The sequence below is a fragment of the Temnothorax americanus genome, unplaced genomic scaffold (genome assembly GCF_048541705.1).
Source record: "Temnothorax americanus isolate GAGA-0224 unplaced genomic scaffold, ASM4854170v1 Scaffold26, whole genome shotgun sequence".
NCBI classification, from domain to species: domain Eukaryota; kingdom Metazoa; phylum Arthropoda; class Insecta; order Hymenoptera; family Formicidae; genus Temnothorax; species Temnothorax americanus.
The window spans coordinates 1,759,431-1,785,327 of NW_027509401.1; the positions used below are offsets into that span (position 1 = coordinate 1,759,431).

Genomic DNA, 25,897 nt, shown 5'->3' on the forward strand with positions numbered 1-25,897 from the left:
TTTCATGTAAAATTCTAATCGGAGATGCGTTTTGTGCGACGGTGCTCAAACAACGTTTCCACCGAATATTCATATTAAAACAAGTAATATCCACGGTTGCCACTTGACATAGCAATATCAATAAAGACCAGACAATGCCGTCGTGGTAATAACCGAACAAAGTTATAATTATCGTTTTATTCCGCAATTTGATACGCGATCGTAACGTGACGCAAATGACTCGTGACGTTTACTCGATAATGACGTTATTTCGTAACTAACGTGACTTTTTCTGTAACGTCGCGTCGCCGCGAGAAAAATCAAAACGACATGTGATGTAACGTTATGCATGTGCAATCGCCTTGCGACGCATACGTAAGGTATGAGTGTCTTCTCGCGAGAGACAACAAAACAATTTTATAGACAGAACGCGGCGGAGCATTATTCAATAGCTATCGTTCAATTTTGGCTAAACTAATTGTCGTTAATTTAATTTTGTAATTCCGCATCTGCTTATTTATGTGTAATAACAATGAGACTTGAGTAAAAATTGATAGCGCCAAAATTATACAACTGTAATTTTCACTGTAAAAAACGGATACTAACGATTTATCTTAGGAAGGCGATCTCTAACATCGCATATAACCGCCAGATCTGCGCATTTGCCGCGCTATCCGTGTTACAGCGAGTTCTTTGAACGGTTAAGTCCGCTTAGAAATCTATGGCGCCATATAGAGATTCGCGTCGAGACCGGGCGAACGAGCGCTCCGGGGGCCATCGTTCATAAATATCAATGCGACTTACCTGTACAGAGGTTCGCCGCTGTCCTCTTTGAACCAGAGCACCATGGAGACGGCGTCATTCGACTCGCGGGGCTGTATGTTACATGGCAGAATCGTCCTCTGGCCCGCAACTCCCTGTATCGACTCCACGGGTACTGAAACACACATCGACGTCTCATTCAGAGGAGCGTTCACCGTCAGCGCGAGAAAACGAAGAATAATGAAGCGAAGGGAAATCGTCGGATAACAAAGAGTTATGGATTTTTTAGGCGGCCCGTATAATACAACGACCCTCAAATCTCTCGAGAGGATGTCGAAAGCTCATTCTGATATCACTGACAAGATTTTCAGATATCGTAAATTCCATATTTCACCGATCTCGGGGTTTCAGCGTATGATGTATACTTTTTCTCGCGAGATATTCAAATCTCGTGCGATTCCTTATGATTATTTAATGTTAATATTAGAGGAATCAAGCGGCGTATCCATACTCTCGTCTATATACTTATGTGTGACGTTGTTTTCGGGATTACATCACCTGGGAGACTCTTCATAATTTAAATATAGTATAATATTCTGATACGATATTTTCCTGATACCGTGACTGGATGTATTGCTAAATATACGCGCGTTTTTCGCTTCTATACGTTCAAACTATTTATATAAATATAATATCAAGATTTAGGAAAACATATTTTCGTACATGGTCCGCGATGTCTAGATTTCATTCACATCAAGCTGTAAAACATTAACTAATGTTAATGTTTCCGCAGAGAAACATGGAATATTATTTTCTTGTTCATGTTATATGACCAATACTACGTTTCAATATGATGCAGGATACATGTACGTACCGCGCAATATATACATAAATCTTTCAAGCGAATAATCGATTTGTAAAATTATAATGCTCGCGGTTTTTAAATGAACAACCATCAGCAATAAGATTAACTCAGGTATGAAGAAAATCGATTATGTCATTTAAAGTGGCTTCTTAAACACGGTTCACGACACTTTCTACTCCGTCGCTCGTCGACGAGTATTTCTGACAATAATGCAGATTTTTATCGAGTAACTTCCTTTTATCTCCCACAAAGACTCATGAATAATCCCTTGGCGTACTCTCCTTTAATGATTCTTATCCCCCCGCTAGAAATTTTTTATCCGCGCTAATAGTCATGTCGTTTTGTTGGAGCTAATAAAGCGTGACCTTTGATCTTTCACAGAATGCAATGAGATACGATATTTGTGCTAATTAGTGGCAACAGTGATATCAAAAAGGCATTTTCTCTATTTATTACGAATCATTAATATTTATGGATTTAAATAGAAATTTGAAATATATAGAGCGTAATAAGTCGTATGCTAATTCGACCCTGTCAACGTTGGCAGATAAAACAGTATTTTCACATAAAATACTTCATTAGAATAAAAATACTACTGCTCTTTAATTTTTATTTAGAATAAAAATTTATGTATACCATATATACACATACAGGTAAATAATGACAGGAAATAAACTGTATCATTACTCTATCGTCTGAAGTTTTATAGCAGTTACAGATTACGTGGAAATGTGCATGTGCGTCGTGGAAACTGGAAACAGACGCGATTTAGGAAGTTCGTGAACAATTTTGGATTTTATTTTTCCGTAAGGCCGTAAAATGAGAGTTCTACGAAAAAGGAATTTTGCGGCATCTCGACAATTCCTTGCTCAGAAAACTTGCTCAAATCGACGCCGCGCCAGAAAGAGTCGACGATAGGATGGCCCTGTGCATGCATTTTTGTCACAGGAACACATATTACATTTATGCTGGCGTTACAATGACTGTATAGAAGTATGTGTGCTTTTGGGAGCTATGAGAAATTGTGCAACCTAAGAGCCACCGATCTCAACAACTATAGTGCATACGTTGTCACACATATACACACACATATACGCACACGACATGATATTTGTTTAGATTTGCCTATTTTCCGAAAGAAAACTCAAGACATCTTAACATTTTCACGTTTGTATAAAATTTTCCATGTAAAAGAGAGAGGGGGGGGAAATAATATGTCAAAAAAATCTTAAGAAATATTTTAGTTTTCAAACTGCAAGCATGCTGTACAATTAAAGTACATTTACGTAAAGTAGTTTCCTAGATATTCAATCTTTTTACTTATCCTCTGGAATTATTGACTTTCCATTAACAGAGCCGAGGCCGTAATCGATGAGAAACTTTGCTTTCTGTGTACAAGTGTCTTATGGACTAGAGTCAGACTAGTGGTTCAATGTAAATCGAAGGAAAGAAATAAAATAGTAAGATTTATAGCTAAATAAGTTAAGTTTATAGTATATAACGGTATATAGATCTGACGTAAAAAATTCTAAATTATGTGTATTGTATGATCCACGAATGGTTGAACTCACATAATTTCGAATGTGCTTGAATGAGCAGCAAGCAATAATGCGCAAGAACACACGATATATATGTGGAAATGCGGGTATCTCAATATTTTACGATTTTCTGCTTCGGAGGGATTTATAGTCATGGCTGATATCTTGTCGAAATATCGTCGTCTACACCAAATAGAAGCGACGATGGCGGTTGCGGCAACAGTTGCATCTGAAAGGTTGCGACGTCGTCGTCGCGGATTTTTACGCTTCGGAGTCTCTCGCCGAGCATGTAACGAGTTATCGATACACGAATTACACGCCGCATTATACGGTGTGCTAACCTGATAGTTCCTCAGGACTCTAAAGACTTCTTCGAACGCCATTTTTTACCGTTCGATGCAAATGTATTTTGCAAACCGCCGCGCCGATCAAAATACGTCGGTTAAAACTTTGAAACAGATTAGTTTTTCCATACACCTGCTACAAGATCTGATTATTCCCAGCAATAATCAGATTAAATTTGATTATACTTGATACAAATTTATATCATATCTATTTATTTATTATATAATACGGATTTTTAACGTAACTTCGATGTATACATTCAAAAATATAAAGATTTTTTAATGAAGAAGATTGGTATATGTGCAAATGTAAATTTATGGGTGACAATGTAATGAAATATATAAACTACAAAAACACACACACATGCAATAAATTTATACGCACAAACTATAAATGAGATAAATTAATGGTATTTGCATGTTATGTTATGAAATGTATAAAATATAGTAATTTTTCACTGTATCATTATTAATTAGTGAGTTTATAACAAACAAATATCCATGTTAATTTTGCGTATATTGAGTATTATTGAGGTTATGATTGATTAAATTATTTCACAATTTTGAAAATAAATTGCCGCACATAAACTGTACATTAAGTAAACAATACATAAATAACCATGTAACCTTCGACTGTTTCATTTGAAATTGCACATGATATTATAAATGTGCTTTGGGTGATATTAAAGTAGAAAGAACACCAAAGAAGAACAAAAATTATATGAAAAGATTTATGAAGATGTGTGAACGAACAATAGCGAATAATATCGATAATAGCAACGTAAGAGAAGATATTTCTTGATCGCTAGAATGTTTGCAAATCTTTCTTACTTCGCATAACTCACAGAGAAATAATTCTTACGACTTGATAATTCTTTAAAAAATCATACCATTGTAACTTGTCACAATGTGAATACATAAAATCTATAACATAGATTCGTCCTAATGTAAAGAAAAATATCAGGTACCGTATACGTTTTGTATTTATAACTTTTTTTGCTTCCTCACATAGAGGAAACTTTGTTTTCGTAAAAAAAAATTTTTTTTGTTTTTCTGAATGTGTATAGAATGTTCTAAAACGTCGAAAAAATGCAGTTTTAAAAAATGTCTGTATGTATCATGTGTGTGTGTGTGTGTGTGTGTGTGTGTGTGTGTGTGTGTGTGTGTGTGTGTGTGTGTGTGTGTGTGTGTGTGTGTGTGTGTGTGTGTGTGTGTGTGTGTGTGTGCGTGTGCGCGTGTGCGCGTGTGCGCGTGTGCGCGTGTGCGCGTGTGCGCGTGTGTGCGTGCGTGCGTGTGTGCGTGTGTGCGTGTGTGCGTGTGTGCGTGTGTGCGTGTGTGCGTGTGTGCGTGTGTGCGTGTGTGCGTGTGTGCGTGTGTGCGTGTGTGCGTGTGTGCGTGTGTGCGTGTGTGCGTGTGTGCGTGTGTGCGTGTGTGCGTGTGTGCGTGTGTGCGTGTGTGCGTGTGTGCGTGTGTGCGTGTGTGCGTGTGTGCGTGTGTGCGTGTGTGCGTGTGTGCGTGTGTGCGTGTGTGCGTGTGTGCGTGTGTGCGTGTGTGCGTGTGTGCGTGTGTGCGTGTGTGCGTGTGTGCGTGTGTGCGTGTGTGCGTGTGTGCGTGTGTGCGTGTGTGCGTGTGTGCGTGTGTGCGTGTGTGCGTGTGTGCGTGTGTGCGTGTGTGCGTGTGTGCGTGTGTGCGTGTGTGCGTGTGTGCGTGTGTGCGTGTGTGCGTGTGTGCGTGTGTGCGTGTGTGCGTGTGTGCGTGTGTGCGTGTGTGCGTGTGTGCGTGTGTGCGTGTGTGCGTGTGTGCGTGTGTGCGTGTGTGCGTGTGTGCGTGTGTGCGTGTGTGCGTGTGTGCGTGTGTGCGTGTGTGCGTGTGTGCGTGTGTGCGTGTGTGCGTGTGTGCGTGTGTGCGTGTGTGCGTGTGTGCGTGTGTGCGTGTGTGCGTGTGTGCGTGTGTGCGTGTGTGCGTGTGTGCGTGTGTGCGTGTGTGCGTGTGTGCGTGTGTGCGTGTGTGCGTGTGTGCGTGTGTGCGTGTGTGCGTGTGTGCGTGTGTGCGTGTGTGCGTGTGTGCGTGTGTGCGTGTGTGTGTGTGCGTGTGTGCGTGTGCGTGTGCGTGTGCGTGTGCGTGTGCGTGTGCGTGTGCGTGTGCGTGTGCGTGTGCGTGTGCGTGTGTGTGTGCGTGTGTGTGTGTGTGTGTGTGTGTGTGTGTGTGTGTGTGTGTGTGTGTGTGTGTGTGTGTGTGTGTGTATGTATGTGCCAAATTTACCAAAATTTCTATAACTCCAGAACTAATCAACCAAATCTTAACGAATTATATATGAAATAGGGGTAGAAAAAACTGAAGAATATAATAGAATTAATAAAAATTGCTAATAATCAAGGGGTTCTTTTTTAATAAAATTTTGAATTCGCAAATTTGGAGATATCGATCTATTTCTGATTTTATTATATTTTTCAGTCTTTTCTATCCCTATATTTCATATATAATTCGTAAGTATATGAAATACGAATTGTAGAAACCGTGTTTTTGATGTTGATACATTTTTAAAATGTTTAAATTAATAAATGATAACATATAATAAAAATGTAACACAAGAATAAAAAATATGAAATAATATAAATAAAAACGTTGCAAAATCCAATATGTAAAAATTTATGTAAAATTATCGAATTTTAGAAAATGATAATAAAAACGAAAATAAAATAAAAATAAAAAATACCAGCAAAAAATAAAAATTTTAAAAACACCAGTTTTTTAACATCACAATTTTCAATCTGAAAAGAACGTAATTTCTGTATAAAATATAATTTGCAGATAAGCAACCTTCTCAAAATTTAAATCATACATAAAGTTTGGTATCTTGTAACTGTTTCTATAACAAAGTATCTATAAAATCAACTGAAAGACTTCTCTATCGCAACTCTTTTCTTTGAGTGATTCGTGGTACTAAAAAAAGCAATGCAATGTTTCTTTTTTTAATATCATCTTCTTGGAATCTCGTCTTCTTTTATATATATAAAATATATTCACAATTACTCTCTCTATATCTTATATTACTGTACAGAAAACTTTATATAAAAAATATTTCTAAAAATATATCTATCCAAGATTTATAGTAGAAATACATAGATCCTGCAAGCATTTATTCTAAAATTCGAAACTAACTAATCGAGATTCGATTACTTCGCAAGTATAATGTGCAAAATATTATTTCTTATGAATATAAATATTACTCGAATCCAAAATTAAAACATGATTATTGGATTTGACTCGAATTTTTAAGTACATGTTGAACTTGATCTCATCCTTACTTATAACACAGTGCAATGTTTATGATTCATAATTAATTATGGGTGCGAACTATCTAATAACGAGAAAAAAGTTACGTTTTATTTTAACAGCGTCACGCATTAGAGCTAACCGTCGGACGCCGTGTTAAGCTGCGATTTAAATTAAATTTCTCGTGGAACAATGACGCTCTACATGCACGTTGTCGAGCGGAAGTGCCGGCCAAGCTCTGCCGGTGACACTTCCGTTGACTGGTGTAATTAACAAAACCGGAAAACCACGAAGGCCGACTATTCGCGGAAGACTGTTGTTTGAGATCACCTGCCGAGAGATTCTCTGACGGATTTCTTATTACGTAATTATCTCCCTGCCAGACGCTGGCTTGTTGAAACGCACAAAAGGAGCGACTCTGGCTAAATATCACTCTTTGTTTATTTTCCGCGAAAGAAAAGTATGTTTGTCTTCCTCTGACTATTTCGAGATTTTTGTTTTTATTAATTATGCGCGTTTGTGACGCAAAATGAAATTTCTAACAGCGAGCTTTGATATTTAACATGCGCTCCTTAATTAAACGGAAGAAAAGCGCAGATTACTAAGATGCTTTTTCCCTTATTTTAACGTATAATTTGTATATATGTGTATATTATTTTAAATCTTTCTCTCCACACACGTACAGACGCAACTATTTTTTTTTTTTCAAAAGTGTACAATATAAAAAATATTTTACTATTTCCCATTAAATCCGTGATTTATTATATGTTTTGTTTTTACAAAATTGTAAAAATAAGAAATTTGAGTTTTATTTTAAACTATTACAAAAACTATAACTGATGTGACGATTATTATCAAAACATTGATACAATTTCTTTGGATATGAAGTTGATTGTTTGGAAGTAAAGTGTAGAAATATCGATACAATTGAAATAAAGTCTAAGTTAAATGCTTTTGAGAGTAGAACTACTGGTTCTACCTCTCGCTCATTGTAGTGTTAAGAAGAATCCTTTGCAGCGCCAATCGAATAATCATATTTCATGGCATCCTCGAGCTCGCAAAGGTCTGGCCGTGACACTTTCTCGTAGCATGGAGAAAAAGGAAGAGAAAAGGTACAGAGGCAGGGCAATTAAAATGCAGCCTGGGCACAAAGGGCATGAGACCTACCGAAATTTCCACCCCGCACGTTCCACTTTTGCAGAGCCGGTAATTGCCTTCCGGTCCGCGCGCACGAGAATAACGGACGGAAGGAATGGACCGCATGAAATATCTTTTCCATACCTCTTATACCCGTACCGACGAAACAGAGAGAAAAGAGATAAGGTGCCTAAAGAGGTAAAAGATTAAAGAGAGAAGATGGACTAAAAGAGAGACTAAGTCGCAGAGCTATCTTAATTACCTGAGTCTTTAGACATCAAACTGAAACTTCAAAACCAATTATGGGCAATTTATCAGGCTTAAAAGTAATTCAAAATATCGAAAATAAACTTATCGGTTACATAATATATTAAATATCTTGATATTTTTAAATCTTACGAGATTATTTTAATAATAATAAATTTAAATCTTTTTAATATCTTTCTCTGTAAATGTCGTTTAAAGGTTCGATTGCTTCTTTGGCCCGTATTCTGAACGCATTTTTATTGATAAATGCGCGCATTTATTTCTGAGATGCTATAATATATAACGTGAACTATAGCATTTCAGAAATAAATGTGCGCGGCATTTATCGATAAAAGTGCGTTCAAAATACGGGGGTCTGTGACTTTAATAACTTCCATTAAATAAATTTATATTCGATATTTTTGTTATTATATATATAAATATATATATATATATAAATTATGTTATTTCCAAGTAAATATTTATCTGCAGATATCAAAGAATATTTGGTTCCCTGTAGAGCATTTATAACCGTCGAACAAAATTGGAGAAATCGAAAAGCCTCCATAACTCTTTCGGTATATAAGAACCGTATATGCTGATTGTGCTCGATCACGGATCTTAGTATATCATTTTTCACACGATCGATAACAGCATGTCGGCATCGCGAACCTGCACGTGTAAGTCAAAATCGATGATTCGATATTATTCGAGCGGGACGACGCGTTCGCATAACTTTCATCGATACGGCACGGCGCAGCGCGTGGCAAAAGACGCATGATCGCAGCACAATCTTGCAAAAATCAGCTTTTAGGAGTTTCCATTCTGCAGTAAAGGAAAACGACACGTTTGAAAAAGCCTGGTGTGCGAGACGACGAAAGTTTTGAGAAAGGCGTGCTCGCAAAAGAGTGGATGCGAAATGCTGAATCGAAGCCCGTTGCCGTGCGACAAAAGGCCGAAACTTTCGACGCCGCGAATTGCGCGCAAAGAAAATTCCGGCATTGCTGCGAGCTCGTCGCCGCCGCCGCTGCTTCGATAGTCGCGGTATTGTAAGAGCTTCGTGTACGAAATTCATTTCCGGCGAATAGATGAATATTTCGCTAAGGCGGCTTAAGTTTTCGCTCGGATACGTCTTTCTCGTGTCGCATAAATCTTTGCGCGAGACAGATGATTTATTTTCTAAGGAAAGATTTATCAAAAAGTCTATATAGCGGAGAATTATAAGAATCTATTAGCAAAGTGACAACGTGTCATATATGCAAATGACGATAAAACTAAGTAAACCAAATGGTATGAGGGAAGTACTAGGTAAATGCAAAAATTTTAAAACAAAATTAAGAAAGCTAATTTGAATAAAGGATAAATACCTAAAATTTATACGTTGTGTTAAATGTCAATCGATAAATTAAATAATAGTACATCTTTGAATTTCTAATAGACTTATAGAGCTTCGTGTACGAAATTCATTTCCGACGAATAGATGAATATTTCGCTAAGGCGGCTTAAGTTTTCGCTCGGATATGTCTTTCTCGTGTCGCATAAATCTTTGCGCGAGGCAGATGATTTATTTTCTAAGGAAAGATTTATTAAAAAGTCTAGCGGAGAATTATAAGAATCTATTAGCAAAGTGACACCGTGCGTCATATGCAAATGACGATAAAACTAAGTAAAACAAATGGTATGACGAAAGTATACTAGGTAAATGCAAAAATTTTAAAACAAAATTAAGAAAGCTAATTTGAATAAAGGATAAATACCTAAAATTTATACGTTGTGTTAAATGTCAATCGATAAATTAAATAATAGTACATCTTCGAATTTCTAATAGACTTATAGAATCAGTGGACAAAAACATATTTTATACTTTGCACATTTGTGCAGACGTATTGCGACGTTTAATCACGTTAAAAGGTATGAGAAGCGGAGTCTGCGCTAACGTTTCGCATGCAAATATTACTTACAATTCCTTCTCTCTGTGCCGCGACATAAAGATTTATAAAAAAGTCGTGTCGCTGTCAAATCTTATTTCCAATCGTTGATTTGTGAAAAACGGCGAGACGATCTTCGCTCTCGTTCGCCTGCCTCTTTCCATCCTATACGCTCCTTCTATATTCCTTTTACGGTCCCGCTCTCCCACAGTGACCGCGAAAGGAAAAAGAGCGTGTACTCAAGAGATTGGTTATAAAGAGCAAACAGAAAGGAATCGATGTAATTGAGGTGAGTCGGGCATCTTTTTCTTTCTTCCTTTCTCTCTCTCCTTTTCCTTCTTTGTCTCGTGGGGCCTGAGCTTTCCACGAGAAATTGTATCCGAGAAAATGGCAAAGATCGCGTCAGAGACTGCATTATTCAGCACCGGCTCGGTAAATCTATATATACAATGGCCACCCTTTCATCCACATAGTAACGTAAATCCTTTTCTTTTTCTAACCGTCCGCTCTCTCTCCTCTCCTTCTCCTTTTCTTTCTCTGTCTTTTTTTCACTCCTTTAATTTTTCGAATTACGTGCCGAACTGTTTGTACAATACTCCCGGCGAACGTATTAGCTTCGAGATAGTTCGAGAACCGCTATCGCTTCGTTTTCGACTCGATCCCGCGCGTAAGCGCAAACCACTTCTATTGCGCCATTTATCATCGATCTCGCTGCTTTATTAGGCGTGACTGATTGATGTCCTTATTACCGGATCCGAATTCGTACCCGAAAAATTATCCCATTTTCACGGCCGTCCGCCCGCCGCCGACGAGTCGCTTTTCCGGATGTTGAATCCGTCTCCGGACGCGGATTCAGCCCGCGTGAGAAATCCGGAAATCATAAATCACCGAGCGCGGCGAATTGTTGACGGAGTATATTTTCAAAAAGAACTCTTCTCTCCGGGCTCCGTCATTGTCAGTCGTATAATTAATTGATCCATCGCGCGGTAAGAGGAAGGACTGAAGAGAAAGGGGTAGACAGGTACAGAGAATTCTCGATCATTTATCCGAGATTCCACCCGCCGTCAATTTGAGGAGAAAACCTAGTTAAGAGGAGGAATCAATTTTTTTAAATATAATTTGCTCGTTAAAATGAAAAGTGTGAATAGTAATCGGAGAGAATTCCGCATCCTGATTTATTGCTACTCTACACTTTGTATAGCTTCAAATATTCTAGATTAATCTAATTTTTTGTTATACAGACTATTATTTTTCTACTTATTATATCTATATCTCGCCGTTTTTAAAGATGAAATGTATATACAAATCTTTCTCTATTTCTGAGCTAGAAACACCAGATGTCTTTTCTATAAGTCGCATAAACTCTAAGATCTCATTGTTAGTATGAAAGGGCAGAAGTTTGAGAATTTAACTTTTCTTTTCAGCTCTTCAATCATCCCTTCGTCGAGTTACGAACAAAAACGCCGCCGTTGTCTCTTAATGGAATAATAATGCGGCATTATGACGATTCTCAGGACGCGGAAAACCAACCGGGAAAATAGAGCGGGATTCCTTTCCCATCCGTTGAGAGCAATTCCTCGAATACTTGTTTACTCTCCCATTTACTCTTCTGTTTCTCTGATAAAGCGATGCCGGCGCCGGCCATGCCGCGACCCTCGAAGAAACTCTGGCTTCCAGCGTTTTCCGACGTTCGCGGCAATTAACATCGCGCTTTACAGCACTCCAATATCTTTCCGTATCCCGAGTCCCGAGCACCGCGCCGCCGACCGGTTACCCGTGAGTGCTCGGAAATGGCGTCGTCGTCCTGGGAAATATATCGCGACGCGGTAAGCGAGGGCTTACTCGGAAAAAGCGATTTTTCACGCGGTCGATCGAGCAGGCCGCAATGGCGTAAAATATTGCACATATAGCTATAATAGACCGTTCAAAAAGAGCTCTTCCTATATTCTTGTTCTGTTCATTTTATCTACTCTCGGGATCTCGCGTAACTTTTAAGTCCTAATAGCTTTATAGTGGCCTTACTCCGTACGACACCCCGTGTGAGTGAATATGTATGTATTGTATGTGTGTGTGTGGGGGGGGGGGGTGGGTGTGTATCGCTTTGCTTACTTTGTCCCGGGCTTAGCGTTCTATATCCTTAGCATGTGCAGACACTTTAGTCTCATAAATAATGATTGGCGTGAGGAGACATTAGAAATTAAATTAAATTATAGCAGTTATACCGATCAATCTTGATAAAAATAAATAGAGTGACAGCCATGACGTGTTTGCATAATTCATCTTAATCCCATAATTAGCAGTCCTAAGCCGAGCACAGTCCCTACTTTACTCTGTCGTGTCAAACTTGCAAAGAATATCGATCAGCATGGCAAGACATTTCGAATTTAAATTCATCAATCAATGTCCGAGAGAGAGAAATAAAAGATTTATTAATAAAAATTTATTTATATTTTATATGCAGTCTCTCTCACGTAATTTTCAATATTGGTCATTTGCAATCTTAATATTTATTGTTTGACAAATATATTTAATTTTTCAATTTACATTTCATTCTTAACACTTTGCGCTTCCATGCCAATTCCGAAAAAAAAAAAACACGATTGACGCGAGTCAAGCTCGTCATATGGTAGTCGGGGCCCGTGATTTATTCACACTGGGAATTTGGAATTTACGAGCCAAAGGGTATTGGCTGAATAAAATCGGTTTCGCCTTTTCACGTCATCACGATGCACTAAATGCATCCGTTGGATTGAGAGCCCGTTCGATGCGTCCAGCCCGTCCTTGACGCAACGGCGCATTCGCGTAAATATGCATATGCGTGTAATCCGTACGTTTAGACTCATTCGAGTAATCGAAGTCTGTGTGAACATCAGTACTTAGATAATCCGGAAAGTACGCAGCAGAAAGCATTTGCAAAGTTTCAACAAAAGGTTCAAAACAATTTCATAACAAATATTAAAGAATTTTACTAAAGTAAAACTTCATTTCGTAAACATTAAATATGGATCTTATATAACATATGACAAACGTAAGAAAAAAATAAAAATCTAATTGAAAAAAACAGCTGTATATTGGCAAATTGACTTGCGAGATATAAGCACTAATTAAGACCGGTTGTGTTAATATAATAAATATTTTCACAACATTTTCGCATTGCTCATTTATTCAGTGTATAATCATCGCGAACTAGAGAACATTATTATAACATAATACTTATATTAATTATTTGCGCAAAACAGGCCTCTTACGCGAAATCATTCGTGCGCGACGATACAGAATTAATGGGCCTCAAAACTAATTAAAATCGTCTAAGAGCCGCGAGAAATCGCTGCTCTCTCGACATCATCTTGATATATATGTATAAGTCGGAAGGAATAACGGCGGCGCGGCGGCGAGGAGATGATAAAATAGGACGTGATAGTAGAGCTCGGTTATCCTACAAGCGTTTTATAAGCACGTACCACAGTATACCGCATCATTGTGGCTCAGTGGTTTCCAAATTATAGCTTGCGTGCTTAAAGAGGAATAGAATTTCATTAAGAAACTGATGGCGAGATAATTTCCATATATTCATATTAATAAATAAATATTCCTGTATTATTTCAGTAAGAATTTCTTTTTGATATTCAAGGATATATATGCATGTAATTTTAGCGCAATACATAATCAACAATAGGCATTAGACATTTTATTAAATAATGAAAGAATGAGAGAGAATGTATAGGAAAAGCTATACAAGAGCCGCTAAATAGATAAAATGACACCTTCACGTTTTATCCATATTTTTGTACTATTATCTAGCTGACGCAATGTGGTCAGAAAATGAGTTTTGCCGAAAAACGAAGCGAAACAACAAAGAAATAGTCGTAATTAGCAGTCCCGCTAATTGCATCGAGTGCCGCGCTCGTTGGGGACCGCATCACGATAAATTATCATGCGAAACGCTCGAAATGTATACGCGGCGAAATAGAAGGAATACCCTCGCCCAGCGCGCAATTAGCTGGATCCATGAATTTTTCAAAACGGACGGCATATATCGTTTCGGAATGGTGTATATCGCACACCGGCTCAAATCAGAGCGCGATAATGTAATAAAAGTAACGACATTAATGGGTACATTATTAATGCAGGTAAATTATTCGAGAGTCATTATTGCAAGAAATGCAGTTACATTTCGGGCGAACGTTTTGAGATTTCTCCCAATATCGCTCAGAATTTCCGACCGATAATTTCCACTAACGTCAAAGTCAGCGGGAATTACGAGTACAATTTCGCTTGAGTTTTCGAAATTACGTTGCAATATCGCGTTTTTTGCCGAGTTACGCAAACACCAATCTGACTAATCGCAAAGTGTATAATGAGTTCTGAATACTGCTTGCAGCCATAAGCATTATCACGCGCTAACACACTATAGATACGTATGTTTTAGACACACACACACACATCACGGATAATATTATATTTTATAATAAAATAAAAATTCGTGCGCTCTTGAAAGCTGTCTTATACAAATAACTAATTTTAATAATAACATCCGGTTAGTTACGAATCTGAACTCTGAACATATTTCATTAACCACGTTAATGATTCTGAGATATTAATATTTCCGTAATAGCATGTCAAGAATTTACGAATTCCCACAAAATGTCGATGCCCCTTCGGTTGCGAGTATCCGATACAATCTTTCCCCGACAATCTCTGCATACATTATGTCGGAAAACCCAGGACATTGTGCGAGTTTCATTTGCACGCAATGCATACACCGGTGCATTACACTCCACGTCATTTGTCAGATCGATAACCGTGATGCAAGATATACGCGGATTGATGTATGACAAAGTTATGTCACGCTATCTGAGCTTTTAGACTTTACGTGCCTATTAGTACCGACACTGATGTTCACTATTTATAGCAAATATCTTCTTCGCTTTTATTACTTCATTAAAATTTTCGTGTTTTATTTTTGATAATAGTAAATAAAAAAGAAGAAAAAATGGAAAAATAAATCAGGTTTTAATAACCTCGTTCGATAAATTGATTCGATTTTGAGTTACAATACTAATTCTTATAATTGTTAGGTAGAAACTAGTCCAATATCTCTAATTATAATTATAATTCTATTTAAAAAATAATTTTTTTCTTCGTTTCGCGTGATGGCTGTTCGAAGCAACGATGTATAAATATAACATATGGAAATGTCAAAAAGAGTATTCGATATTCTTGCAAGCTTTTCTGTTTAAAATGCATGTCCGAAAAAACGTGCACTGGTAAAAGCAAATACGTAAAAATCTCTAAAAATGGCATGGTTCTCTGATACTGTCAAAAAATATACGTCAGAAATCCGCAATAGAAATATCAATGGAATCGGAAAATAGAAATAGCAATAGAAATGTCTCACGTATTGTACATTTCTGCACTATGATAAATATTCTATTTACCCTACATAGTCTACAAGTCTGATATGATATTTCGATGTTCGAACTGCGAATATCTGACTCGTTCAACACACTTTAACATCGGGCACGAAAATCTCGCAGATTCAAAGCGAACGCGAACAGAAGAACAATAAAAGAGCGGTTCATTTACGTGTCGTAATTTAGGTCGAGGCGACAGGTCCCGCGATAAATGCATGGCCCTTTAAGTGGTCGCCTCGTGGCGGCGCGGCGTGAGGATCCTCGTGGGAAGCCTGGTAGTGAAATACGGCGAAAAAATTGTCCCCACGAGGGTGCCGCGGACGAACGGGCTCGATTTAGATAAAAATTTCAGACGTTTGTCACGCTCTTCCCTAATTAAAGGCACTGGGATTAATGGCGGCAATTTTCCGACGAACTTTCCCTCGGCCGATCGATCCGTTTAACCATTCGAATTTCTTTTCCGCGCTTCCTATTTTTATGTTGTTCGAGAAATTCTGGCTTACCAGGAACACAAAAGACGTCGGTCGTCGTCGTCATTTCGTTTGCCCAACTATTGCAACTTTTTCAGCAGTTGCAGTCGCACCAGCACAGTCATCCCAATCACACTCACGTGCGTGTGGGATTAAACTTTTTGCTTTCGCGTAAAAAGTAATCAAATCAGAAAGAAACCGAAAAAAAAGCATACTGATGCACCGGCTAAATTTGCTGGCGTAATGAGACGGCAGGTGCAGATATGTAGCGATACGCTTTGTTAATGTAACTATTATAATTCTAACATTACAGCGAGTTATTAATGGCAAGAACAAAAAGGTATTGTATATTAATGATATTTTAGCTTTGCTTTGTGCTCATCATGGGCGTGTGCAGAGGTCGATATTGTCGATAATACTCGACAGAATGCTTATTAATTATTTGATAAATAATTGTAAATGTAAAAAATAAAATTAATATTTGTTTCTGATAATATTTACATATTTGCGATAATAATGACGTAATTGTAAATATTACTGCGTTATACTCAAAAGATTATAAAAAATTTACTGGCACATGTTAATTAAATTAAAATCCTTCTTTAATAATGCAAAATTTAATAATCCAAAATAAATATCTCTCAAAAGAATCTTTTTTCGCTTTTAATATATCTCGGTAATCAAAGATTAACATTTCGTTAAAGCTTGATCTAAAAGTTAACTTAAAGAAAGTTATAAGTTAAAGAATATAGTTTGTACTTATTAATTGCTTTAAAACTTGGTTCTTACAAAGTACTTTTACAATTACACTCTTTGATTTTATCTTAGAAACTTTTTTCTAAATTTTTTTAAGTAAAAAGCCTCTTTCAATAAATGAAAGAGATCGCAGATGCAAAGAATAACGTTCATTTCCGACAATTCAACGCATATGTAGCAGAAGATCGTGCGCGAAATAAAAAAACAAAATAATTGAAATAAAATTCATTAATCGAGGTTTCTTTTGCGAAGGCGTTCGTGAAAGATAATTTCCGAATAGCAGTCATCGAGCTTGCAACTTCGTCAGCGATTCCGTTCGTTCAGTATACATTTGCGTAGGAGATTAAAGTTTTCTACTTCAATGGCGGATCGGATGGAACGGCCATGTAAAAAGGCGGTCGGACCTGTACATTTGCAGTCCAGCTAAGCAAAAACGCCGTTTCAATTTAATCCGGACGGTTACGGCCAATTTAACATTAATACTCGAGGGCTTTACCGTGAAAAAAGTTACGCCTATGCGAGAGTTCTATCGCGCCGATAATAAATTAAACTTCTCGTTCTACCATCGACATAGATACTAACTTTTGCATTCTCTTGCGACACTCACACTATTTTTCACAACGGGATACATATATATTTATAATACATTGCAGATATCTGGGCGAGCCGAGAGAAGTAAGGAGACTTTTGTCGTTTTTCACATAGTTTGGTAACACCGTTCGTACCATATGAACCATAAATTTTATATATTTTATATAGTGAAGACGCAGGTAACATTTCTTGGAATAAAAAATCTTGCGGATAAAGCGCTTTAAGGAGAAGTCGAAAATGGAAAAGTCACAGCAAGATAAGCTGGTAAGTATCAGTTTATATTTTATTTATTATAGTTTATTTTACCATAATTTTATATCTGTTAAGCATAAATTTATAGAAAAAAGTTTCTTTGTGTTTTTATCTCTTTTATTAGCTTTCGATCAAAATTTTCTCGTAGACAAGTTAATCGTATAATGTTTTGATTTGATCCGCATGTTGGATGACGGTTAGACGAGTTACATCAGGCCGAGATGTAAACGAGAAAAACTTGCAGTCCTTAAAATTAGCCGTAAAAGGTCGCATTAACGGTCGCGAATTTGTCGACCACGATAATTTATTTAAATTCTTACGAAATGTGTGTGTGTGTGTATAAATCCGCTGGCAAACCCACGCGCACGCACGTGTTAAAATGACGCGGTGGGGCGTGCTCGTCCTAAACGACGTTACGCGTGTTTCCGCATGATATTATCAGCCTTAGCCATCGTCGGGGTGGCATCTAATGAGATTCGCCGTGTCGCAAGGCACACACTTGCAGCTAGTTTCCATCATAAACGGCCCTCGCACCGCGTACACCGAGTGCGGCGTGTCTTACACTCACAGCTATGCGCCCCGGTTATTCGCTATACGACGATCAGGCGCCTCTAACGAGTGTTTAAACTAAGCTTGTTAACCAGCCACGGATGAGCAAAGGACCGCGTTGCAGTGACACGACCTATCGGATTTAAACGACGATCTCCCGACCTTCGACCTAAAAACCGCAACGCTTTTGGTTTCGCCATTCTCACGTGTCCGCACCTACGTTAAAAAAAAAACGCGATTTTTACTCCAACGCGAGATATGTTACTCCAACAGCATTTTGTCATTATATATGTTGCGAGGTTTGTACATTGTACATAATATTACAAGGATCATAATGAATACCTTGTTAAAGTTTCTGTTGTTATAGAAGAAAAGCATTTGCCTCGGCGTAGATTACTGTTGCAAAGTTGACCTCTATACACGCTCGTCCTGAAATAAGCGATTCATTTATAGCGAAGAACTTCCGAAAACAGGAGACTCATTTAACAAATTTTGCTCTACCATGATTGAGTTTCGTAGAGTTCGTAGCATGTTATGTCGGCAATTTAATGCAACTCGACTATTAGCTGAATGCCGGACGCAGCTGGTGAACTCGAGAATCGCTTCCAGTGTCGGGCAAATATTCAGAGCTCAAAATTCGAACGTGATGGACTTAGCGTGACGAGAATTAATTACTATACATGTTCCGTCAAATTCATTATTTCGCTCGAGTATGTCTTGAATTAAAAAACATACATATGCGTGAATACAAAGAAAAATATTTTACGCTAAAACAAAAGGTTTTGCGAAAAAAAATTCGAGTAACGAAAAGCATTCCAATTTGGAAACAACAAAGAATCGGTACAGTCGAGGGAAATAAACAGTAAAATTTGTGCTTCGCGAGAAGCGCTTTTCTTGCGCGCCTTTGTGTATTAAAGCCATCATTGTTTTCGAATCTGTATGGCGCGATCAATCCTCTTCTTTTTCTACTTTTTCTGTATTATATTCTCTTTATAATTCCACTTTTCTTTGTCACGCTCGGAAACCGCCGAGTGAAATCGCGCCGCCTCCGGAGCTGGTGTCCAGCGACGGCGCTTTAGCGCTTCCATCAGTAGTTCCGGTCGAACCGACAACTCGCGCTGCGGTTTATGAATTACGAGACGTGATCCGTGCAAAGCGACAAACCGGAAAAGGAGAGAGAGAGAGAGAGAGAGAGAGAGAGAGAGAGAGAGAGAGAGAGAGAGAGAGAGAGAGAGAGAGAGAGAGAGAGAGAGAGAGAGAGAGAGAGAGAAAGAAGAAGAGAGGGTGAGAGAAAGAGAGTAGTATGACGGGCGTGGGCGCGTCGATGTACTGTCGTCGTCGTCAAAGGGTCCCAGGCTAACTCGTATAATTAATCGAGTTCCGCCCGCGGACGCGCAGCGGACTATTCCCGCGAGCCGGTTTTCTATCGCCGTACTTTGTACCCTGTGTTTTCCAAACCGGCTGCTGCCGCCAACCGGCTTTTAATTGATACATCCTGCTCGTTAACCGTGCCGCCGGTCATGGCTCTATCCTCTTTGCCTCTCTTTCTCGCTTCCGCTGTTGTCTCAAATGCGCCGTCGGCGAAAGGTTCTGTGTGTATATGTGAGTGAAATGTAACTCGGTCAACCATCCGCGCCACAATGATTCCTCTCTTTCACCAAAATTTAACCAAAAGATAGATTTTTACTATAAATGGTAATAATGAAAATCGGATAAACATTAAGATTTTATAAATAAACTCTTAACAGATAACTTTTATATTTTGTTTTGACGTATATATCAAAAATACTTAATTAATCTTTATATTTATATTAGTTGATCGAGATTATTTATTTATGTAGAAGAGAGAATTCCTTCCTTTTCTACTTCTTTTCTCAAATTTTTATAATTTTTTTCAAATATATATTATACCTATAAGTAATTGATATGCAATTTTTTAATAAGGAAAGCATTTAATAAGAAAGAAGACAATTTTTAATAAAATTGGATCGTATACCTTCATTTATCCTTTTCTCAATAATCATATTTACGATCATAACTCTACTTTAATCGCACAGTCTTTTTATTATTCTAAATGTAAGGAACAGGAATTCAAGTAATTAAGCGCCGAGTTAAATCTTCCTCGAGAGGAAATCGGATTTAAATTACTCGCACGGACGCATTTGAATTACTCGCGCCAAATATTTCCCGATAATTACCTTTTCGTAAGACGCCCGCCGCCGTCCAACACGAGTACCGTGGATGATAAAGAGAATTTCTAGCGGAACTCGGACCACAGTTCTTCGTAATCCGTCTCAAAGGTGATCTGTACGCCTTCGCCTCTTTCGCGAGGGAAACTTTACTGCACGTATATCTCTCCGGACGGGGCGCAGTAGTATAAGTCGACCAATGGATCGCCCCAAGGCGTCCGAAGTTTTAATTAATCGGGGGCACGGGCCTCGAGATATTTTTATTAATTTTCCCTCCGTTTTCTCTCTTTCTCTCTCTTCCTCTCTCCCGCCTCCTCAATCTTCCCCCAATATCAGCGCCGTCCCGGACAACTCGGCCGAGTCAGTTTCAACCCTCTTCATCAGAGACCCGTATAGGAAAATAATTGTGCCGAAGTTTTAACGGTGTACGCGCGAGTCCAGGCGAGATTACGATTATCTCGAGTAAACTTTCTACGTATCTCGAGGTACGCGCGACGCATTCCGCGAGCGAACGCGCCGCCGCGAGAACGAAAAAGGAAAACTTGCCCGAAGCACGTTGCGATAAGTTCGTAAATTATGGGGGTTACGTACTACGAGGGTATTTAACTACTAGTAGTATTTAACTGATTTTTTCTCGCCGAATTATCGCGTTCCACCACTGCGGCGGGAACACTTGAGGCAAAACTCGTGTTTCGAATTATAAACATGAAGATCATAATTAATTGTAGGAAAACGATCTTGATAAATCCTCGACGTTGACATACTATATATGTGTTTTGTGTAAATTGGAATCCGTATTGCAATTTGCGATAATTATGTGAGGCATGATTATAGTGGCGACGATAATTCAGATTGGCTCTGAATATTAATGCGTGCATTATATACGAGTTATAAACCGTGGAGCGAGATGAATGACGCGCTATACGATAAGGATACGACGTATTCTGATCAATGCTACGATCTTCGACTAAGTTGCTAAATTGCACCAGCGAGTATGACGCTGTTAGATCCACGAGTGGCGACCATTAAGATAACCGGGGACATGCTCGTAATATTGCAATGGCGATTAATAACGGGTGATAGATTTGTCATGTTGGGATTAAAATCTACGACTATGACCAGTCGAGCTGTAGCATGACGTTCCGTGCGATGCACATTTAACTATTTATGTGCAACAGCTACCCTATTTTCTACTCTGTAAATAAAACAAAACAAAAACATTTTTTTAAATAGCGATTGTTATAACACGATACCTCGTTCTTCTATAAAAAAAAATTTATAAAAGTATATAGAATTTTTTTTACTTGAAAGATATTTGAGAATATTTCACATCAATATAAACAATTATACAAGAATTTTGTATATATTAGAAAAATAAGTTAGGTTATGTGTGACTGTAAAATTACCGAAAGTACTTATAATACAATATAATAGAATTATATAACATTTATTCTAATATATTGTATATTCTATATATTTAATATTTATACTACTATATATATATATATATTTTCTCTCTCTCTCTCTCTCTCTCTCTCTCTCTCTCTCTCTCTCTCTCTCTCTCTGATATTCTACTCTACGAATAGAATATCAGAAAAAAAACAGTGGGCATAGTAGCTTTTTTAATTGAGAGAAAAAAATATTAAAATTAATGACCAAAAGATATAACGATTTCGCGCACATGCAAAATATGATACTTTTTATATGTCATTGGTTCAAGATGTCGTGTTGTTGAATATCGATCGTGGAAATGACAGTATAATACAATACTCGATTTCACAAAAACAGTACGTTATTATTGAGTAATTTAAACTCTATTCAGACTCCATTGAGCGCATAATAAAAAAAACACGGTTGCAATAATGGATATGCGTGCACAAATGCAACGTAAAGCGATTACTGCATTAAAATGCATTAATAAACATACAATGTTTAATTATTAAATAAGAGAAATTACGTAATCTATAATTTTCATTTTTTTTTTAATACAACTTTTAAAATGTTATTTGTCAATGTATTATTTCAACCGCAGAAAAACGTAAGTTTCAAATTCTAAGTATAATGTAAAAGCACAATGTTAATCACCGGCGTCATCTGTTTGGCTTTACAAAGGCGTCCTTTATCAAGTTAGCTCTTTTGTGTCACTGCTCATGGCAGAAACTTCTTTCTTAACCGCTTTTTACGAGATGCTGATGAAGTAAAATTTTATTAAAGCGATAATAATCGTTAAGACCGTGCTACCGGCTGTCAGGCTGTGGTAATATAATAGCTGTGCATGTCATGTTCTTAAGATGCGCCTTAAGTACGACGTAAAAAGTATTTAAAATCTCCTCCTCTGAAGGGATGCTCTTTGGTAAAAAAGATGTTTAAAAATTCATTTTCCTAATCGCATATTCTCTCAAGATTCAATTTTGCCTTGGGTGGATTAATAATTAATTGTATATATAGGAAAACGGAGCATATGCTTTTTATCATTGAGTCAATTTAAATAAATTTCCACGAAAATTTGCTCAGTAATAAACGCAAGTACGCTTTTTTATTTTCTGCAAGAAACGCCGTCTTCTTTCTGCTAAAAATCTCTCAATTACCACAATAGTATAAAGAAAATATCGCAATGGAGGTTATTTCAATTTCGGCAAAAATATGCGAAGTTAATAAAATCCGAAACAAATTTTCCGCGTGGTTTTGCATAATATAGCTGTCAGCATATTCAGTATCCCGAAGGACTCGAGTCCTCCTCGGACAGTCTCGCGTCCTTTTGTTCGTAAAGAGCGGAACCCAATAACCGTGAAAGGAGATTAAGCTTAACAAAGTGTCCTCGAGTTTGCCAAAGCAACGAGTTAAGCGAAATCCCCAACTCGTTGTCGATACCCAAGACGAGACTTTGGCAAACTCGTTAACGAGCGAGAGGGGCCTGTTGACCGCGGTGACCTCGATTTGCGAACCGAACAACGCGACACATTTTTGCGACTTCGAGCTCCACCCCCCCCCCCCCTAAGATTTTAATCGAATAAGTTTCGCACCTGAGAGTCAAAGTATGAAAACGAAATTTCGAGCTTGTTGTTTTATTATAAAATTCATTAGCTTTTCCAAACCCAAACAATCTTCTCTCCATTGTTTCATATTTAAAAAGAGAAAGAAGAAACAGTTAATGTTGCAAAAGGCGCGAAGAGCCTAACTCAAAAGCAAAATAAATTTATTATTCATTATTCTACTCCGAATAATCTTTACTCAAACAAGATTTTAACTTAAAAAAAAAAATGCATGTTGTGTTGATCTGTATTTGCATTATTTTGTCGAATATCAAATTTCCTGCTATTTTAATTCGTGTAGTTCTTTAATTGTCAAAGATTAAGTAAAAAATATATGCATTAGAAATCTAAGTGTCTCCCTAAAGAATTGAAGGATTAACGGTTCCAAAATCACAGTGAGTTCTGAAGAGAGCAATGTACTTCCGTTCACGATGAGCTGCCATTCGCGAACTTCTTAACGAGCCGAGGCTCTAGCGCACTTGCACGTTGCAGTTTTGACTCCAAAAATTGCAGAACTCGCGTCGGACGGATTCTGACTGTGTGTGTCGTAGACTCGTCAACGAGATTACCGTTAACTCGTAACTTCGACTGAGGTAGCCTCCAGAAGTTGCTTCTCTCGAAACTTGCCCCTTATTGGAGAGAGAGTAACTCATGTGGGCTCGACCACGAAACGAGATTATCGTTAACCCTGTAGTTAATCGATGAAATAAACCGATTCCGGAAATCATTCAAAATCATTTTTTCATCAACCCACCGCAAGTTTAAATTACAACGTAATATTGATAGTTTCATTTATTCCGTATATCATTACTCATTGTTAGCTTTAATCGAAGCGAATTTATTCGCAATACACATATCGTTTTATGTATATACTTGAGAGATAAAAGACAATAAGATCAAATTTTCAAAATTATTTCCCAAATATTTATTATAAATGCACTTTTCTCTCGAGTATAACTTTGTTATATATTACGTGAATGTTGACATTCTGTTTGACGACATCCTCGAGAGAAAAGACATTGTGTAGAGCGTGCAGGAAACACGAAACTGGAATACGAATCCGCCCGCTCATCCTTATTGATCTACACAACGCAACATTGCAAAGCACATAAATGCTTACGGCAAAATAAACACTTTTCCAAAAATATACGTAATTCGCCACATTCCCCAAAGCAGTATCTGCTAGATAACAGTAAAAATAAAAGATTAGTATATTACGAGATCTAATTTAGATTGACGATATTTATAATATCTCACAAGCAAAATATAACCACCATTTCTGGATTAACACTCCGATGCACAACTCAAACTGCCTGCAAATTACGCACAAAAATAACTAAATTTATATATTACTTACATGATCTCTATAATGATAAGTAGTGCACTTAAAATATAAGCTCTCAGGATAACTTTTAGAATAAGATTTTTAAAGCTATAAACGAAAAGATAGTTATGCCAATTTTAATTCCGCATAGTGCAGTGAAACGCGATGAAAGCTTGCGCGAAATTAAGACAACAAATTGTACGAAATTTTCTGTGACATTCACGTAGACGGTCTCGTACAGCGATAAATTTGTCCTAAGGAGCTGATGGTTTTATCACGCATAAAAGAAATTTTCTTTTTCAAAAAGAAAACACCATGCGCATGATGTGTTGCTGCACGAAGCACGTGCGCAGTTGCATCTGCACCGAGAAATCTTTTAAAAAGACGAAAGATAGAATTCGCATAGTCTAATTTTTTTAACGAACGCGTGGTTTTAATAGCAAGCCAACTGTGGAAGAGTCCAAATATGTCGAGTTTGTTAGAGAACGCGAATGCGTTTTCTTTCCGGCGGTGTATCATGCGAGCGTAATGCATTTTTTTCCACACATATACATATATGCATACACAACGAATCGCTAGATACAATTTGGTAAAATGGCCGTGGGACGCTCCCTTTTGCCGATTTATGACGCGCAAACCGGCCGAGGCAATGGCGAAACGTCGAGAGGGTAAACCACTCGTGGAAATTGCCGCGCATGAGTGCAAAACTTTTTTTTGGGAATTTATTCGCGTACCGTCTGCCGACGGGACGAATATTAAGATTAACGTTCAAAGCCGGTAAAAGGAAGAGGCACAGAGGAACGAAGCGGAAGAGTTGATTCACGTTAACTTCGACGATAAAGTTCTTCGAAACATATCGAGATCGCAATTACCGGTCGTCCGCCCACAACCGAGAATCGACGGCGAAAGTTGCCAAGATCGCGCACAGCAACTTTTAGTTGCTTGAAATTTCCATGCTTCACTTTCGCGGAGTTCTCTCGAGAAGTTTGATGATCGCGTCGACAAGAGTGCGACACTTTTTCTACCCCGGGAGAGTAATTTTCAGTCTCTCGGTTTATGCGCTGCGCGCTCGCTATCAATTCGATTCGCTTTGAGTCATGAATTTCTACAGTTTTTTTTTATTAACACTATCGGATGATCTTTTGTATTTTACACTCTTCGTTATCCACTTTGGCTTGAATTTTCTGTTTTATGTCTTTGAACGCACTTTATTTGAACAAAGAAAGACGCGATGGTATATTTTTT

General features: G+C 37.9%; 1 protein-coding gene across 3 annotated transcripts in view; it reads right to left on the reverse strand.

Moving 5' to 3' along the window:
• The window catches only part of LOC143899202 (nephrin), a 213,679-nt gene that overhangs the window by 158,447 nt on the left and 29,335 nt on the right, over nt 1-25,897 (reverse strand). For all 3 annotated transcript variants that reach the window (XM_077409282.1, XM_077409281.1, XM_077409283.1), the window contains one exon: nt 784-916. In XM_077409282.1, coding sequence (XP_077265408.1) covers nt 784-916 — 133 coding nt within the window. The remainder of the gene's footprint in view (nt 1-783; nt 917-25,897) is intronic.